The 19161-nt window shown below is 39.1% G+C and overlaps 1 protein-coding gene across 1 annotated transcript in view; it reads left to right on the top strand.

Moving 5' to 3' along the window:
• Positions 1 to 813: 813 nt before the first annotated feature.
• The window catches only part of L3MBTL4 (L3MBTL histone methyl-lysine binding protein 4), a 386879-nt gene continuing 368531 nt past the window's right edge, over positions 814 to 19161 (top strand). Inside the window, 1 exon segment of the mRNA XM_087439397.1 lies at positions 814 to 915. Within this exon segment, the coding sequence (XP_087295523.1) occupies positions 845 to 915 (71 nt within the window). The 5' untranslated portion in view covers positions 814 to 844.

Raw genomic sequence — 19161 nt, 5'->3', positions numbered from 1 at the left:
CCCTCAGTTCTCAATGTTCCAGGGGTGACCCCTATGTGGGCTACGTGTGTCCTTCTGTTGTGGCCTGTTTGCTCTCCCAGTAGGCACCCAGGGAGGTCGCGTTATGCTCCTGGCCAGCTGTTGTAATGCTCAGCTGCTTGTAGTTGTTGTGGGCCCTTCAGTCTCTTTATCAGGTGTGGGGATCCCTAGCACAGTTGGCTGCAAGTTCTAATACCACATTTGTGTTGCAGTATTTCTTTTAAGTGAGTAGGCCCCCAGCGTGGCAGGTTGTTAGGCTCAGGGGCTTACATTTGCTATAAGCCTCTAGCCTTTAGGTCTCTTGTCAGCTCCCTGAGGATTGTAGCTGGGTGGGGCTGGCCTCAGGCTCGGGAGCACCCAATTGTTTCAGGCTTTGGAAGGTGGGGCAAACCCCCTATGTGTGTCTTAGAGAAGAACAAGTCTTTTGCAGCTGACAAGTCCTGCTGCCCACAGGTCCACACACACAGTCAACACAGTCCTGCCCCATGTGTGCGCCCCGACCTCCTGAAGCGAACCCAGTCTCTCCATGGCGGGAGCCCCACACTCCACCATCGCCCCACACTCTCCACCCGCTCCTTGTGCACGCCCTGCCCCACTGAAGTCAGCTCAGTTACCAGGCTGCAGAGAATCCAGTCACCAATCTATGAAGGCCCACAAGTTGCCTGAGGGCTTGTTGTCAGGTGGGGCCAGTCTCTAGGGTGGGCTGCCTGCCCTGGCTGAGCTGGATTAAATTGGTGCTCTAGTGGGTGGGGCAGACCTGGGCTAGCAGGCCCCAGGGAGAACTCCTACGGTGTTTGTGTCAGCACACCCACACCAGGCCGCAACAATGGCCGCCGCCAATGTCCCAGTCCCTGGAGAGGTCTCACCTCTCACTGTAATGCACTCAGAGCCTATCAGGTGAGTCTCTTTTCACCAAAGGACTGTGCACCTTTCTTTCTGGTGATTTTAGGATGCTTTCTGAAACGGGTGAGTTTGTGCGCGGGCCCTTTAAGAGCCGGTTTTAATGTCTTTGTGAACCGGGTTTTCTGGGGGTGCTACCCAATGTTTTAGTAGCAGGCACAGTCAGATATTATGCCGCTCCTCTCAATTGTGCTGGGTCCACAAAATGCCCACAGCGGGGGCGCTCCCCGGCTCAGGACCCCGCGCCTCCAGGGAGGGCTGTGGACCTGTGCGCTGCTCCCGGCGGCCGTGACGCTGGCGGCTTGTGAAGGCGGCGTTTTTCCTCTCCAGAAGGGGGTCTCTGCCTCTTCTACCTCAGTTAGGATTGTCCGTTGTTGCAGGAGTTCCTCTTATCCAGTTTTCAGTTCTGTCTCAGGGGTAGTTTTTCCACGAGTAGTTGTCAATTGGCTGTGTCCGTGGAGGAGGTGAGTTCAGAGTCTGCCTACACCGCCATCTTGACTTCCGGAATCCCCTAGTTCATTTATTCTAAATGCTGTATAGTATTCCATTTTTTAATATATCACAATTTGTTTATCCTTTTTCCTATTGATGGGTATTTGGGGTATTACCAAATTTTTCTTATTACAAACAATGCCACAATAAATATGTCCCTTTTGCACATGTACTCGAGTTTTTCTGGCTATCTAGAAACAGCCTTGTCAAATTAGTAGTTGTACCAATTTACACTTCAGCAATATATGAGAGTTCCTGCTGCTTCACGTTCTCGCTAACACTTGGTGAGACTTACCTTTGCCAGTCACATTCACGGGTGTAAGAGGTATTTATTTTTAATATGCATTTCTTTATTTCTGTCTGATCTTGCTGTAGATGTTAAATCTCTGACCCCTGGATGTTCTTTCAGCAAACGTTTTTTTGCTTCAGAGAACCAGAGTCAGTTTCTGTCACTTGTGGTTTGTGTCCCCATCTTGTGTTCCTGCTCAGATTTCACTCAGTGGAGCTAAAAATGCTGGGGTTCCGCTTATGCCCTGGGTCCGTCAAGCAGCGTGAAGGAGGCGGATGCCCGTGGCTCAGTCACAGGCTCCTCCTTCCTTGAGAACGAATAGTGTGCTCTACTGAGGGTGGGCAGGAGCGGTTGTGCCCCTGGCTTATGTGCCTCTTACTAACCGCACACAGTACATGCTCAGAGGGGGTCTGGTGAGATTTATTTTTCCGAATATAATTGAAAAAAGCAGTGAGTCTTGCTGAGAAAAGGAATTTAGAAATGAAAAATGGATTATTCTGTTAGAAAGTACTGTGTCCATTCTTTTACCTGTCAGCTTTTCTCTTCTTATATTGGATGACTAAGGTGCACTATTTCAAATGACTAAAAAAATCCCATATTTTATGTATACAAAACAAGGTAAAATATGTCAGCTCTGAAGCATAACAGAAAAAAGATACACCTATAAAGTAACATCCAACTTAAGAATGAAAACATTAGGATACTATTAATTTTCCTCTCCAACTGCTATGTTGAGTTTTAGGTTTATCATTTCCTTGCTTCTTCAGAATAATTTGCCACATAGGAATACATCTCTAAGGCACATAGTGAGTGCTTTTGCTTGGTTTTGTGTTTTAAAAATTTAGTATACAGTCTGGTTTGCTTTGTTTATTGAAGATTATTGCTAATATTTATGTTCTTGTGTATGTGGTTGCAGTGGATTCTTTCACTATGTAATGCTATACTGTTTGAATATAACAAAAGTTATTTTTTCATATTCCTGTTGATAGATATTTGAATTATTTCCACTTTTTTACCCTCACTGCTATGAGCTTGTCTCCTAACAGAGCATAACTGCGGGAGTGCTGGGTGATAGGACTTGCTGGAACGTCATCACCTTCCAGGTTTATGCCAGATTGTTTCCCCGTGGTTGAGCCAGTTAGACCTCTGCCGGCAGAGCATGACGGTGCCATTGCTCCTCCGCCTCGCGAGCATCTACTATCGTCAGAGTTCTTAATTTTTGTTACTCTAATGGCTGTGAGTTGGTATTTCATTGTGGTTTTATTCTTTATTTCCCTGATTACTAACAAGGTTGAGCAAATTTTTGTAAATTTCTGCGTGAAATACGTATTCATAGTTTTGCCCCTTTTTCCCCTGTATGGATTGTTCTATCTGTCTACTATTGCTGCCAAAAACACTGCATCACAAGCCCCCCCAAAACTCAGTGTCCTAAAACAGCGCACGTTGATTTGCGCACTAATAGATCTTTAGGTGATCTGTGGTCGCGCTGATTTAGGATGGCGTGACCGGGTGGTTTACGAAAGGCTCCAGGCGCTTGGTAGGCTGAGCTTGGCTGCAGGCTGTGAGTCAGGCCCCAGGGGCTCTGCCTGTGTTCATCCTGGGCCTGCTCCGTAGGAGCAACGGCTAACTGAGACGTGTCCTTTTAGTGGTGCATATCTGCAGTGCAGTGAGATCAAGGCAAACTGCAGAAGCACACTTAAGCTTCAGCTCACTTTGCATCTGCCATTGGCCAAAGCAAGTCATAGGCCAAGCCCAAGTCCAGTGCATTCAGCCCAGCTGGAGCCGTGGCAAGAGTGAGGATGTCTCATTACATTAGAGGAGAGTCAAGAACTCCCTCCGAGAAAAGAGAAGGGATAGAAAGAGTTATTTCATGTACAGGCATACCTTGGAGGTATTGCGGGTTCGACTCCAGACCGCTGCGATGAAGCAAATTTCGAATAAAGTGAGTCACATAAATTTTTTGGTTTCCTTGTGCATGTAAAAGTTATGTTTATATTATACTCTAGTTTGTTAAGTGTGCAATAGCATGGTGTCTTAAAAAAGAATGTTCATACCTTAATTAAAAATACTTTGTTGCTAAGAAATGCCAACCATCCTCTGAGTCTCCAGCAAGTTGCAGTCTTTTTGCTGGTGGAGGGTCTTATAAAAATGCCAGTACCCGGGAAGCACAATAGAGTGAAGCATAGTTAAACAAAGTATGCCTGTAAAAGGTAACCGAAAGAGAGCAGCAGTGGTTATACTTACATCGGACAAAAGAGACTTGAGGTTAAAAACTGTCACAAGAGACAAAGAAGAACATTATATAGTGATAAAAGAGTCAATCCACCAGGAGGATACAACAGTTATAAATATATACGTACCTAACGTCAGAGCAGTTAAATATATAAAGCAAACATTGACAGAACTGAAGAGCGAAATAGACAACAATAATAGTAATAGTAGGAGACTTCAAAATCCCACTTTCAATAATGGATAGAGGATCCAAACAGAAGATCAATAAAGATACAGAGGACTTGAACAGCACTATAGACCAAATTCACCTAACAGACAAATACAGAACATTCTACCCAACAGCAGCAAAGTACACATTCTTCTCAAATGCATATAGAACTTTCTCTGGGATAAATCATAGGTTAGGTCACAAAACCAGTCTTAACAAATTTAAAATAATTGAAATCATACCAAGTATCTTTGCTGATCACAGTGGAATGAAAGTAGAAATCAGTAGCAGAAAGAAAACTGGAAAACTCACACATATGTGGAAATTAAATAACACTCTTGAACAACCATTAAGTCAAAGAAGAAATCAAAATTAGAAAACACCTTGAGACAAATTAGAAAAAAATTAGAAAATATCTCGAGACAAAGGAAAATGAAAACACAACATACTGGAACTTATGAGATACAGCAAAAGCAGTACTAAGATGGAATTTTATTGTGATAAATGCCTATATTAAAAAAGAAGAAAATCTCAAATAAGCTAACTTTTATACCCCAAGGTGCTAGAAAAAGAAGAACAAACTAAGCCTAAAGTTAGTAGAAGGGAGAAAATAACAAAGGTTAGGGCAGAAATAAACAAAATAGGTAGGGTAAATATTTTTACATAGCTGTTCTTATGTTATTTTTTTTGTCTTTTGTTTCTTCATTTTAAGAAAGCTTGACAAATTCCGTGAAAAATGATATTAGAATTTTGATTGGAATTGCATTGACTTATAAATTAATTTCAGACTTATTGTCATCTTCACAATATTGGGCCAATAGATCTCTTTTGTCTCATTAAAAAAATTTTTTTTTAAACTCTATCTTTTTTTGTTCCATGTTTTCTTCAGTCTCATCTTCCAATTTACTTATAATCTTTTTGGCTATATCTAGTCTCAGTCTATTTTGCTTTTGCAGTTTTCTTTTTTGGTATCAATGACTGTATTTTAAAAAGAGCTTTATTGAGATATAATTCAGATACCATATGATTCACACATCTAAAGCATACAATTCAATGCTTTTTAGTATATTCATAGAGTTGTACAACCATCACAGCAATCTAATTTTAGAACATTTTGTCACCTCTAAAAGACACCCAATATCCATTAACAGTCACTTCCCATTTCCTCCCCTCTCCCCTCAGGCAAAGGAACCAATAATCTACTTTCTATGTCTAGATTTGTTCAATCTGGACATTTCATGTAAAGGAATCATGCAATATATGGTCTTTTGTGATTGGTTTCGTTTACTTATCATGTTTTCAAGGTTCATCCATGTGTCACTGAATCATTTCTTTTTGTTTCTGAATAGTATTCCATGTTATATCTATATCTATACCTGTCTCTGTATATGTATCACATTTTGTTTATTCATTCATCAGTTGATGGACTTTGGGTTGTTTCCACTTTTTGGCTACTGTGAATAATGCTGCTATGAACATTCGTGTACAACTTTTTGTGTAGACATATGTTTTCATTTCTCTTGGGTCTATACCTAGGAGTGGAATTGCTGGTTCACTTTGTTTAACATTTCGAGGAACTGCCAAACTATTTTCCAAAGTGGCTACACAATTTTACATTCTACCAGCAAGGTGTGAAGCCTCTATTTTCTCTATCCTTGTTACTGTCTGTCTTTTTGATTATAGCTATCTTAGTGGATGTGAAGTGGTATCTTGTGTTTTTTATTTCCATTTCCCTAATGATTAATGATGTTGGGTATTTTGGCATGGCTTATTGGCCATTTGTACATATTTTTTGGAGAAATATCTGTTCAAATTCTTTGCCTATTTTTTGGGTTGTCTTTTTATTATTGAGTTGTAAGAGTTCTTTTTATATTCTGGATACAGGTCCTTTAGATATGTGATTTTCAAATATTTTCTCCCATTCTGTACATTGTCCTTTCACTTTCTTGATAGTTATCATTTACAGGATAAAAGGTTTTAATTTTGATTTAGTGTACTTTACCTATTTTTCTTTTGTCACTTGTCATCTTGGTGTCATGTCTAAGATACTATTACCTAATCACAGGGCATGAAGATTTACTTCTATATTTCCTTTAAGAGTTTCTAGTTTTAGCTCTTGCATTTGTCTGTGAGCCATCTTGAATTACTGTTAGTCTGTGGTGTCATGTAGGGATCCAGCTTCGTTCTTTCGCCTGTGAGTGCTCGGTTGTCCCAGCACCATCTTTTGAAAAGACGGTTTTTTCCCCAGCGGACACCCTTGTTGAAAATTAATCAACCATAGATGCATGGGTTCATTTCTAGAACATCATTCTACTCAGCTTGTCTGTATGTCTGTCCACATGCCAGTACCATACTGTCGTGATTGTTGTAGCTTTGTACTAAGTTTTGAAATTAGGAAATGTGAGTCTTCTGACTTTATTCTTTTTCATGATTATTTTGGCTATTCTGAGTTCTTTGCATTTCTGTAAGAATTTTAGGATCAATTTATCAATTTCTACAAAAAAGTCACCTGGGATTTTGATAGAGATTGCATTGAATCTGTAGATCAATTTGGGGAATATTGCTATCTTGAAATTAATGTCTTCCAACCCGTGAACAAGGAATATCATTCATTAATTTCTTTTAACAATGTTTTGTGGTTTCCATTTTACACATCTGATACTTATTTTGTTAAATGTATATGTATTTTATTTTTTGACCCTATTATGAATGGGATTGTTTTAATTTATTCTTGGTTTGTTATTTGCTTGTGTATAGGAATACAACTGATCTTTTTATATTGATCTTGTATCCTGCAACCTTGCTAAATTCATTTATTAGTTTTAATAGTTTTTTTAGTTGCTCCTTCAGATTTTTTACGTACTAGATCATGTCATCATAAACAGAGATAGTCTTACTTCTTCCTTTCCCATTTAGATGCCTTTTATTTCTTTGTCTTGCTTAACTGCCCTCATTGGAACCTCCAGCACATTGTTACATAGAAGTGGTGAGAGCAGACATCCTTGTCTTGTTTGTGATCCTAGGCAGAAAGCTTCCAGTCTTTGATCACTGAGGATGATGTTAGTTGTAGGTGTTTCATAAATGCTCTTTATCAGCTTTAGGAAGTTCCTTCTGTTCCTATTTTATTGTTTTTTTTTTTTTTTATTGTTAAAGGGTATAACTTTTGTTAAAAACTTTTTGTTTATTGATATGATTAGGTGGTTTTTGTCCTTAAATCTCTTAATGTGGTATAATGCATTAATTGATTTTCTAATGTTAAACTAACCTTGCATTCCTGGTCATGTTGTATAAGCCTTTTATATGTTGCTGGATTCAGTTTACTAGAATTTTGTTGAGGAGTTTGAATCTATGTTCGTAAGGGATACTAGTCTGTAGTTTTCTTATGATATCTTTGTCTGGTTTTGGAATTGGTAATACTAGTCTCATAGAATGAATTGGAAGTATTCCTTCCTCTTTTCTTTTTTTGGAAGAGTTTGTGAAAGATAGGTATTAATTCTTTGAATATTTGGTGTAAGTCATCTGGGCCTGGGCTTTTCTTTTGGGAAGTCTTAAAATTGCTACCTTTATCTCTTTACTTTTTATAAGTATATTCAGATTTTCTATTTTTTTCTTGATTAATTTCCAGTAGTTTTGTGTCTTTTTTGGAATTTCATGTAAGCTATCAAATTTGTTGGCATACAGTTTTCATAGGGTTCCCTTATAATTCTGTTGATTTCTGTAAGATCAGTACTGATGTAACCTCTCTTGCTCTCAATTTTAGTAATTTGAATCTTCTCTCTCTTTTCTTGGTCTGTCTAGCTAAAGGTATGTCAGGTTTGTTTACCTTCTTGACTACACTTTAAATTGCCCAAATTTTAAACTTTTTTCATATCCAACTCTTTTTGCTTTACTTACTTGTATTATTGTTCATAATTTCTTGTTCATTTGTCAGGGATATTTTTTCTTCATTTATCGTTTTGAGCATCTTAAACTTATTTATTTAAAAATATTTGTCAGTATTCCCTATAATTTAAATTTTATCAGGATGAATTCTTCCTCCAATGGCTGATTTTCTTTATTCTCTTTCTTGGCGTTTATGTCTTCATGTGTTCTGAGTTTTGATTTGCAAGTGCTCTTCGAGTGGGGGACCATGTTTTCTGCTCCTGTGTGCCTGCTTTCGCCTGGCCTTTTGGTTTCTACGGTTGCCTTCGCCTGGTTCCTAGGCCTGCTTCCCGGTCAGCAGTGAGTGCTGCTCTGCCTGCCTTCTTAGACTTGCAGCTATCACCCGCAGTTCCAGGCATTTGTGGCACGAGTTCCATTCTGCTCCCATTCATGGCTGGTGGGGCCTCCTGCCACCTCTTGACTCTGAGGGGTAAACTGGCTCTAGCACCCGTTTCCTGTTGACTGCTGGGCTCCGAACTTCCTCTGCCTGTTTCTTTCTCTGGAGTCCAGTGGACTCAAGGCTTTATCCTCGCTTGCCACTTTGTTTCTGATTTGCTACAGGTTTACAGTGAGGGTTATTGCCCTATGTGTGTGTGTGTGTGTGTGTGTGTGTGTGTGTGTATATATATATATATTTTAAAGAGTAACACTTTCATGTAGGATTTTATTTTATATTTTATTTATTTATTTATTTTTGGTGATGAAGATTGGCTCTGAGCTAACATCTGTGCCCATCTTCCTTTATTTTGTATATGGGACCCAGCCACAGCATGGCTTGATGAGTGGTGGGTAGGTCCATGCCCGGGATCCAAACCTGCAAACCCTGGGCCACTGAAGCGGAGCATGTGAACTTAACCATTATGCCATAATGACTTTGTTCTTCGTTTATAGCAAAGGGGTATCGCAAAGCAAGGATAGTCAGTGCCATCCTGGCAGGAAGTTCTCAAGAGTGAATTTTTAGAACCTTAGCTGGCTCCAGTTTGTAGACCTCAGTATGAAGCAAACTTCTTAAGAGATACTGTCTTATTAGGAGATAGAAAGAAAATATTTAAGTATGTTAGCCATTTTTGAATGGAGTGTAAAATGTTAAAAATTGTTTTAGAAAGAATTCAAACAGGAAGGCCTTAAAAGAAACTTAACTGGACTCATTACTGTGCTAATGTTCCCTGAGACTGTATCTTTGGTACTGGTGCTGTAATTGTGTGTGTGTGTGTGTGAGTGTGTGTGAAAGAGAGAGCAGGAGAAGGAAAAGGAGAAGGAGTATGCTTCTGGTTATCTGATGTTACTGTAGCTGCACTGGTGACAGAAAGGACTCAGATTGAAGATGTGTCTAGTAAAGCACCTGTTTATAACATTTACAGTTTCAGACCACCCTGTGTGATACTCTTTGGACCCTGAGTATTGGGACTTCCTGTGCTATTTATCATAAAGCATTATGTAAGACATATGAGTGCACAGTTAATCCATGATTAACTGTTAATTTGTTAAGATTCCAAAATAGATAATAAAGGTAAAATAAAAAAAAATTAGGAGATTAGGCGGCTGCCCTGATGTAACTAAAGTGAGGATACAAAACAGCTATTGGTGGAGATAAAGCTCTGTGTGGGGTCCAGGGGGTTCTCACCGGAACTTTTGTATCAGGTTCTTACTTAGATCCTTGTAGGTGGCAAGAGTTTGGCTAGTGTACCTGCGTGATTGGGTCTCAGGTAGCTGAGTTTACAAGACTGTTATGAAGGCTCCTGCACAGCATGGTGTTTAAAGGAGGGACTCGAGACTTGTGCTGTCTGGGTACTTGTCTGTTGTATAACCTTGGGCAGGTTACATACCCCCTAGGGGTTTCCTCATCTGTGACATGGGGGTGATAATGGTAAGAAAAAGTTGCATTATCATAAGTATTAACTAGTAAATATTAATTGAAAGTCTATATGTAGAGGGGTTATGGCTATGCCAGGTATATATGAATACTCGGGTAATATTAGCTATTATTATTAACACACTTAAGAGGGAGCAATAATTCATGCGGAAGTTGTCAAAATGCATTCAACTGTAATTATTTATTAATTTATTCAAACACCCACTACTATGTATTATTACCATTGAGTACCAACTGGATGAATAAATTTTAGCCTGGTAACATCTTTGATATAGTGGGAAATCAATTGAATAGTCAGATATTTGTATTTGATATTTTGGTGCTAAATTCACTTTAAATTCTATGCAACATCCTAGAAGCAGCTGAAACGAATCTATGTGGAACATATTCTTCCTCCTGTGAACACTATGTGATTTACCTATTTGTAATTCTTTAATGGCATGCATTATATTTCTTATTAATTTACACATATTTCATATCCGTGCAGTGACCATAAGGTTTATTGTTTAAACTGGAACATTTTAGGAGTGAAAGGCAGCGCTATAAATAATTATGCCAGGATGAGAGGCATAAGGCAGAACTATCCTGGGTTATCCAGGGCTTATGGCTACTTTAGTTATCTCCCTTTCTAGAACGTCTGATGAATCATCCTTATATTTTGAAAGTACCTGTGACTGTCTTGATGATAATAGGTGATTGGTAAATATTTTTTGAAAGAATTACCAAATAGCAACTGGACCTAGGCAGGCAGTGCATTATTTTTGTTGTTTATAGACTCCTTTAGTTTGAAGTATTGAAACTGTTAATTTGCTTTCTAAATAACAATGTAATTTGTCTGCTTAATTAGGAGGTCAGTAAGACAAGTATTTGGCAATGTGCAGACAGAAAATTCTACTAACCATGAAGGAAAATCAAACTGACTAAGAGGATTAATTTGAAATATCAGTGCACTATTTCCAAATTTTTTACAGATATAGAAATCATTTACATATACTTATCTGTCTTGTTTTTTTAAAATATAAAATACTATTTAGAAGGTTCTTTAATTAAAATCACTTAAAATATCCTTGTGTATTATCTGATGTTATTCTTCCTTGGCTCTAAAATTTTTTTATTTCTTCAAAACTCAGCAAGGAGGCATGTGGCTGACGTGACGTTTGGAGTCCTTGCATGTCAGGGACAATCAGAATAATCCGTGTATTTTGATACTGTGCCAAGGATATCAGGGTAAATTTATGTCAGAAGTGTTCTATTTGGTTAGAACACGTCCTATGAATTGACATTCGAACAGATTATGTAAAACCTCCCTGTATGTCTCGTCTTTCTGAGCGTCAGCCTGTCTGTCTGTCTATGTATCTATCTGTCTGTCTGTCTGTCTATCTGACTATCATCCATCTATATATCATCCGTCTCCTTTGTATTGTATTTGATGGAATATTGTTATTTGATTCCTTTTTTGTCTGGCAACAGTGTCTTATATGGGCTGTTAGGTACTTTTTATATTTTTGCTTTATTATTTCTAAATCCAAAGGGAATCCAGTTGTTACTAAATTGTATTTTGAAATGTCTCTTCAGTGTAAAAAATTTTTATCTTTTTTCCAACACATAATAATATAAATTCAGGCTTTCTTGTCTTTTTTTTTTTAGACAAACCAGAGTTATTGAGATAATTACCAGGGATCAGCAAGACAGATCACTTTGATGGCAAAGAGAAAACCTTCAGTAGCTAGATGATTTTAGTTTGACAAGCCATGGGGTATTATAAGTTGTGAAATGCAAGCCAGCCTTGGCGGTGCTTAAGTCTTGTGCAATAATACTTTGCTAAAGGCATCAAGTCTAAACTGTTCATTTGCATAGATGTTCAGAGTGTTACTGGGAGCTAGGCGTGATAAATTGTATTTATATCCTACGAAATGAATGTAATGTTATTGAATTTAGTAGGTAAGTGCCTATCTGAAGGACATAAATATCATCTGACTAGAAGCAAACAGATATGAAGAAGTGTTTTTGTTTTGTTTTTGTATATGAAAGAAAAAGAGAAAGGAGTTGTTACGTTTGAGAACTGTGCTCAGTCTAGTCATACAGCATCCTAAAAGGAGTAATGTATGGATCAAGAACATCCATTGGACTTAAGGGGTTTGAGACTTCTTTGTAATTCAGAGATGTGCTTATGCAGTTCAGGGCAACAGACACTTCCTGAGAGTCCACTGTGAGCCAGGTTCTCCAGACAAGGGAAAAACAAGGACCAGTAATTCACAGTCATTGTCATCAGGAGGCTTACAGCCTTGTAGGGGAGGATGTATCTGCAAGTGAAAAATAGAGCACACAGTGTCGAATGCTGTGGCAAAGATAAGCACGGACACAATGAATTTTAGCTAAGACACGTGGCCCATTGGGAGCAGCAGGTAAGCAGGGAAGGCTTTTCTCAAGAGTGTGAAGTCTGTTTTAGTTGAGTCATGAAGGATGAGTAAGAACTAGAGAGGGTGGAAAAGAGAGAGGTGGGTAGTGGGGAAGATAGTCCAAGCCTGAGGGCGCAGCACAAGTGTGGGGCTAGGAAGCAGCAGGCACACAGTGTTCCAGAGAACTGCAAGGCCTGGGGACTGACTGGAGTGTGAGATTGGAGGGTCAGAGTTAACAGGAGTAGAGGGACAAGAGGAATTCAGGAAATATTAGTAGATTAAACATCAGCCCAACCTGGTGGCAGTGTGTAGGGTATGATGTAAAGGATGAAGTGGTGGTAACTCCTAGGTCTCTGGCTGAGACAAAGTCAGGGCTGCTGTTAGCTCACAAAATATCTCTGTTTGAATTAGAAAAAGATGCATTTTCTTCTTGGCAGATGCAACTCTGTGCAGGAGGAATAGCCTCTGCCTGAGCCCAGGGTGGATTTCAGCTTCCACTTGCCCCTTGGCCTGGTGCTTTTGTGGAGTGCACAGTCTGAACAACTGTAAGGGGCAGACGTAAGCAAATATGGGTGGCTGATCATGTCATTAGTGCAAGTAGGAAGAGAGAGTAGAACTGGGAGGCAGTGAGAGGGGAAATGATGAGCTCAGTTGTAAATATGTTGTTTGTAGTATTTAGGGTCATTGTTCAGGTGGAATATCAAGGAAGAAGTTGGATATATGATTCTAAAGTATTGGGGCCTGTAAATGATTTAGGTCTATTAAACTTTTTAAAATTACATGTCAGTTATAGTTAAAATTATTCAGTGAAAGATCTTTTGAATATAGCTTCAGTGGTACTTGTATAATACTAGTGGTTGGTTCCCCAAAATGATTAACCTGGTTTATCAAAAAGCTCATTCCAAATACCTTTTCAAAGAATGTCCACTGCTGTTTATTAGTATACTGAAGAATGGTTGTGATAAATGGGATTGTAAAAATTTTTCTTATTTTCTCTGTTTCGGATTGCTGTGCTATGCCGTGTGACTAAGACCTCTCACCAGGAATACCTTTGCCTTGGCATTTGTGGACAGTCAGACAACGTGAGTACAGAAGCTGTACAGGCAGATTGCAGAGAATCCTAATTGGTTAGGTCAGCAAAACAAAAACCAAAAATTTCGTGACAGATAAGACCAAAAGAAATAATATCTATTTTCTTTATGATATAAATTCTAAAGGAGCTAGAAAACTCATCTCTTTTCCCCAATAATTTATGATTATATTAGGGGCTATAAAACCAACAGGGAAATTTTTGTCAGCTCATTTATCAGGGTTATTTATGGCAACCAATTAAAAGAAGTACAATTGAAAGTACTTTTTTTTTGTACGTTTTTGTAATTCGAAAGGGGTAAAAACCCCTCAACTTTTTATATGGCGCTATTTTACAGAAAAACACTGCTAAGGAGTGGGCAAGTGGCAGTGAAATAGCCCAACAGTAAGAGGAAGCTCAGTATGGACTACAGAGAGCATCTGAATCAGGATGGTGCTTGGTGAGGTGTCAGCTCCTGGACCCTTTCTCATGGTTGGTGCTCACCATTGGAATGCATGGTGTCGCAGTACACTCCATATAACCGTAGTGTGATTGGAATGCACGGTGTCGTGGTACACTCCGTATAACCGTAGTGTGATTGGAGTGCACGGTGTCGCAGTACACTCCATATAACCGTAGTGTGATTGGAATGCACAGTGTAATGGTACACTCCATATAACCGTAGTGTGATTGGAATGCACGGTGTCGCGGTACACTCCGTATAACCGTAGTGTGATTGGAATGCATGGTGTCACGGTACACTCCGTATAACCGTAGTGTGATTGGAATGCACGGTGTAATGGTACACTCCGTATAACCGTGGTGTGATTGGAATGCACGGTGTAATGGTACACTCCGTATAACCGTGGTGTGATCGGAATGCACGGTGTAATGGTACACTCCGTGTAACCGTGGTGTGATCGGAATGCACGGTGTAATGGTACACTCCGTGTAACCGTGGTGTGATCGGAATGCACGGTGTAATGGTACACTCCGTGTAACCGTGGTGTGATCGGAATGCACGGTGTAATGGTACACTCCGTGTAACCGTGGTGTGATCGGAATGCACGGTGTAATGGTACACTCCGTATAACCGTGGTGTGATCGGAATGCACGGTGTAATGGTACACTCCGTATAACCGTGGTGTGATCGGAATGCACGGTGTAATGGTACACTCCGTATAACCGTGGTGTATTGGAATGCACAGTGTCTTGCAACACTCCGTATTACCGTGGTGTTATTGGAATGCACAGCGTCACAGTACACCGTAGTGTGATTGGAATGCATGGTGTCGCAGTACACTCCATATAATCATGGTGTGATTGGAATGCATGGTGTCACGGTACACTCCATATAACCATAATAGAGGTGTTTTTGCAGTCACTCGAAACTGGTTACTTCTGGTTGAGTTTTATGTATAGTGGTATAGAATATAAGGTCATTAAAATCTGGTACCATTTTTATTTTTTTATTTTTTGGTGAGGAAGATTAGCCCTGAGCTAACATCTGTTGCCAATCCTCCTCTTTTTTGCTGAGGAAAATTGGCCCTGGGCTAACGTCTGTGCCAACATTCCTCTACTTTATATGTGGAACGCCTGCCACAGCATGGCTTGATAAGTGGTGCATAGGTCCACACCCGGGATCCAAACCTACAAACCCCAGGCCACTGAAGTGGAACGCACAAACTTAACCACTACATCACCAGGCCGGCCCTTAAAGTCTGGTACATTTTAAGAGGTGATCTTAATTTTAAAGTTGAAAAGAGACCTTTTCTTTTAGAAAGATGGAGGTAATTGATTATTATCAAGTAAGAATAGAGATTATGAACTGTAGGGAGTTGTATTTGTCAGGGTTCTCCAGAGAAGCAGAACCAATAGGAGTAGTTGACGGTTCTGTCACTATCTGTATTAACAATCTGTCCCTACTTGATAATGATCAATTAATATATACATATATATTTTATATAAAGTATATGTGTATATAGGTAGAGAGAGAGGTTTGTTTGAAGGAATTGACTCATGCATTGTTTGGGCTGACAAGTCTGAAATCTACAGGGCAGATTGGCAGGCTGGAGACACAGAAAAGAGTTGTTGCAGTCTTGAGTCCAAAGGCACTCTGGAGCAGAATTCCCTCTTCCTGGGACGGGGTCAGTCTTTTTTCTCATCAGGCTTTCAACTGATTGGATGAGCCCCATCCACATTATGGAGGGTAATCTGCTTTACTCAGTGTCTACTGTTTAAATATTAATCACATCTAAAAAATGCCTTCACGGTACCTCTCAACAGCTAGACGGTATAATCATTCATCATGCCTCTAGTTACCTGTGCTATTTCCTATTACAATTTTTTGTATTCCTATAAATGTAAAGGTGGGCAGAAGTGACCAGGAGAGCTCATTGGTGTCTGTGTTGGGGATAGTGAGCCATTATAGCCTTCTCATTAGTGATTTCTCATCATTTATTTGGATGTGGCTTTTGAGGTCTTCATGTGGGTTGTGGTTATGCATTTATACATTGCACAGTTAATGAAGTGACACAATGTCATACATTCTTTGGTTTGATGCCAGGTTAGGTGTGGTTTGATGAACTCCAGGCATTAGGTGAGATGTGTCGAGCCACAGTCTGGTCCACGGTTGGTTTTAAGATGATAAATATAAGTCTATGTCAAGCTACAGAGCTGCTTCCTCAGGATGAGCCTCACTGGGAGGTGGGGTGGTTAATATGGGGCTGAGGTCCAGTTCCCTGGGTCCCAACTGATTTCATCTCATAGACCAGTTCCATGAGAGTTGTGTGCTCTCAATGTACCCAGAGCACTCGCTGTCTAAGCTTGGACTGGACTTGGGAAGGCCTGAACCTGTCTCAAGTTATGTGAGGATGCCATTCTTCTCAGCATTTTTGGGTTGCAGTGTCATGCCTTCTGAGAAGAGAGGGTATTTGATGTGTTCAGAGTTATTCTTGGGGGTTCTTCTGCTGGTCTCTGGACCAGCAGCCATCAGCATTGCCTGGGAGTTTGTTAGAAACGCAAATTCTTGTGTCTCACCTCAGACTTGCTGAATCAGGTATTCTGGGGTTGGGGCTCAGCAATCTATAATTTACCAAGCCCTCCAGGAGATTCCCATAGACACTCATGCTTGAGAAACACTGTCCTCAGGAAATAGCTGGACATGTCTTAGCTATTAACAGTGCTATAGTTAATAGATGCTGCTGCATATTTCTTAAATTTTTTAGTTTAATATTTGACACCACCATTCCTCTCCATATGTTTTCTACCTTTTCTCAGTATCGTTTCATTTTAAGCTGCTGAAGTTATTACTGCACCTTCTCACTTCACTTATCTTGCCCTACAACATGAATATTTAACCTTCTGTCTTTTTTGTAATGTCACAAATTTCACTTTTCTCTTAAAGCCCAACTTGGTTTCTAACTTAATGCTAATGCTTTTACCATTATTTCCATCCCACATTGGGATTTTCCCTTTTCTGAACTCCAGAAGTGCACCCCACCTATAGAGGTGCTGTTTTAGTGGGGCACCTTGCATAGCTGCATTATCAAAAATATCTGTTGTATGATGTTCCTGGTGTTTAATGGTGTCTCCATGCAAATGGACTTTTTTGATCAAGAGTAAGAAAATGATATTTCAAAGTGCCGTGTTACTAATTTAAGTTTTGAGGTGTTTGGCATGTATAATTGTTTTAAAGGATATTCACATAGGATGACTAGAAAGATGTGCATTCAGGATGAATTCCACATTGCACTGTCAGTTTGGGGCCCATTGCCAGTGACAGTGTCCATTTTCATGAGTTAAATTTAATAGTTTAGTACAGTAAGCAGTTTAGTATGTCTGTGGCTACGTGCAGGGTGGAGAGAAGGAGGTTCAGTCATGTCTGAGCTCAGTGACTAAAATCATGTTTAAATTTTGCTGGAAATATCAATAGCATCCTTTACTTTCCGTACTACCCTTAGGATGTTACAATGACATTTCCAGTCAACCAAGCAAAATAGCATTGGCAGATTAAGCACATAAAACATCAAACTGATGAAGAGTTGGGTGCTTTCTAAACATCTGCTTTTGAGACGGTAATTTCAGATCTTAAATATCTAATAATTTTCAGATGCTGATATTAATATCTGTCAATGTATGTCTTCCTAGACTATTTTTATGTTTCTCCATAAAATTTCAAAAATATTTATTAGTATTTTTCAGTATACAGTCACATAGTTAAAAAAATCAAATAGTACAGATAGATATTAAAATAAGAAGTAAATTCTCTGCTGTACCCACTCAAACACACACTCAACCCCCAAATCTTTTCCTAAAGGTGTGACCACTGTTTACATTTTCTTGTGTATTTATATAGGAATCAAAAACAAAAAGAGAAAGCTGAAAAACTCAAACTCTGTGTGCACATATACATGCATACATACATGATACATACATATGTGTATCCCAAATGGGTGCACACTCTAGTTCTTGTTCTGTATCTTGCACTTTTTTGCACTTAAGCAAGTATATCTTGGAGATGCCGATCTTGGCATTGTTTTCGGTGGTGCGTAGTATTCCATTCTGTGAGTGTACCATAATTTATTTAACAATGCTCTTCTGTATACATTTTGATGATTTTTATTTTTTGATGTTACATGCCATGTTAACAAGCAATGTTCTTATTCACATATCTTGTATACTATTGCAGTTGATTCATAGACAAAATCTTTTCAGTAGAATTGTACAAAGAGTATGTGCATTTAAAATTTTGATAAGCCTTTCATATCATCCTCCAAAGAGGTCGCCCCAGTTTATGCTTCTCTAACAGCATCTACATGAGTGCCTCTTCTTAGGTTTTATTACACATCCTATGTCTTTGTTTCCTAAAATCTGCCCTGTGGGTGAGCTTTTGTTTACTATGCTGGTCTCTGCAGTGCTGCCACAGACTTGGGGAGCTGTTTCCCTGCCCCTAGCAGACCCCATAACACACTGTGCTCTTCCACAGTGTCCACCGCGAGGACAGTGTCCTTTTGGGTACCGTTTGCCAGCCTTTTCCACCCTCCACCTTTAGAATTGACTGGCAAACTGTAGGCACATGATAATTGGGGAAACTAAGCATTTTTTTCAAGATAGTCATAGATATTTGGTGATTTCATAGATATTTGGTGTGTATGTGGGTGTTCTGGGCATAAAACCCTAAACCATATGTAGGCTGTAAAATTTCAAATTTCCTCCATAAAAATGCAAGTTTCCCCAATTAAAAAAGACATTTTCTTTGACTGTATGAGAATAAAATATGTGGTCTCTAATTGTGTGTATAAAATATCTGATACTGAATAAATATTAGTTCCCATTCTTCTTCTCCCTCTGAACCTCTTAAAATCTGTGAATCTATATTTCTCAAAGAGAAATCAAAATCGAAATATGAGACATCATTCATTTCTCTGAAGGATCTTAGAGTAGTGCTGAATAAAAGAGAACTAACTTATATAGAGTAATACGATACAACTAAGTATTTATGCACATTAGTGCTCTAAGGTTCATTCAGCCTTCAGAGAAAGGTAGGATCATTGGGGGGGGCTCACGTCTGACCTTGAAAGATGAAAAGTATCTAAGATGTTCATATTTAATGCTTTATTTAATTTATTTAATAATTAAAAAATATTTGTCTAATGCATAATTAATGCTGTTTTAACAAATGGCTCTTAAATCCAACCTGGTAAAATGCAATATGAGTAAATACAACTCATTTGTATTTTAACATCTGGGTACTCTCTA

Source organism: Ceratotherium simum, chromosome 14 (assembly GCF_057802395.1).
Source record: "Ceratotherium simum simum isolate JZ-2026a chromosome 14, ASM5780239v1, whole genome shotgun sequence".
Classification (NCBI taxonomy): Eukaryota; Metazoa; Chordata; class Mammalia; order Perissodactyla; family Rhinocerotidae; genus Ceratotherium; species Ceratotherium simum.
Note: the sequence above shows the minus strand (reverse complement) of the source record. Positions and strands in the feature narration are given on the sequence as shown.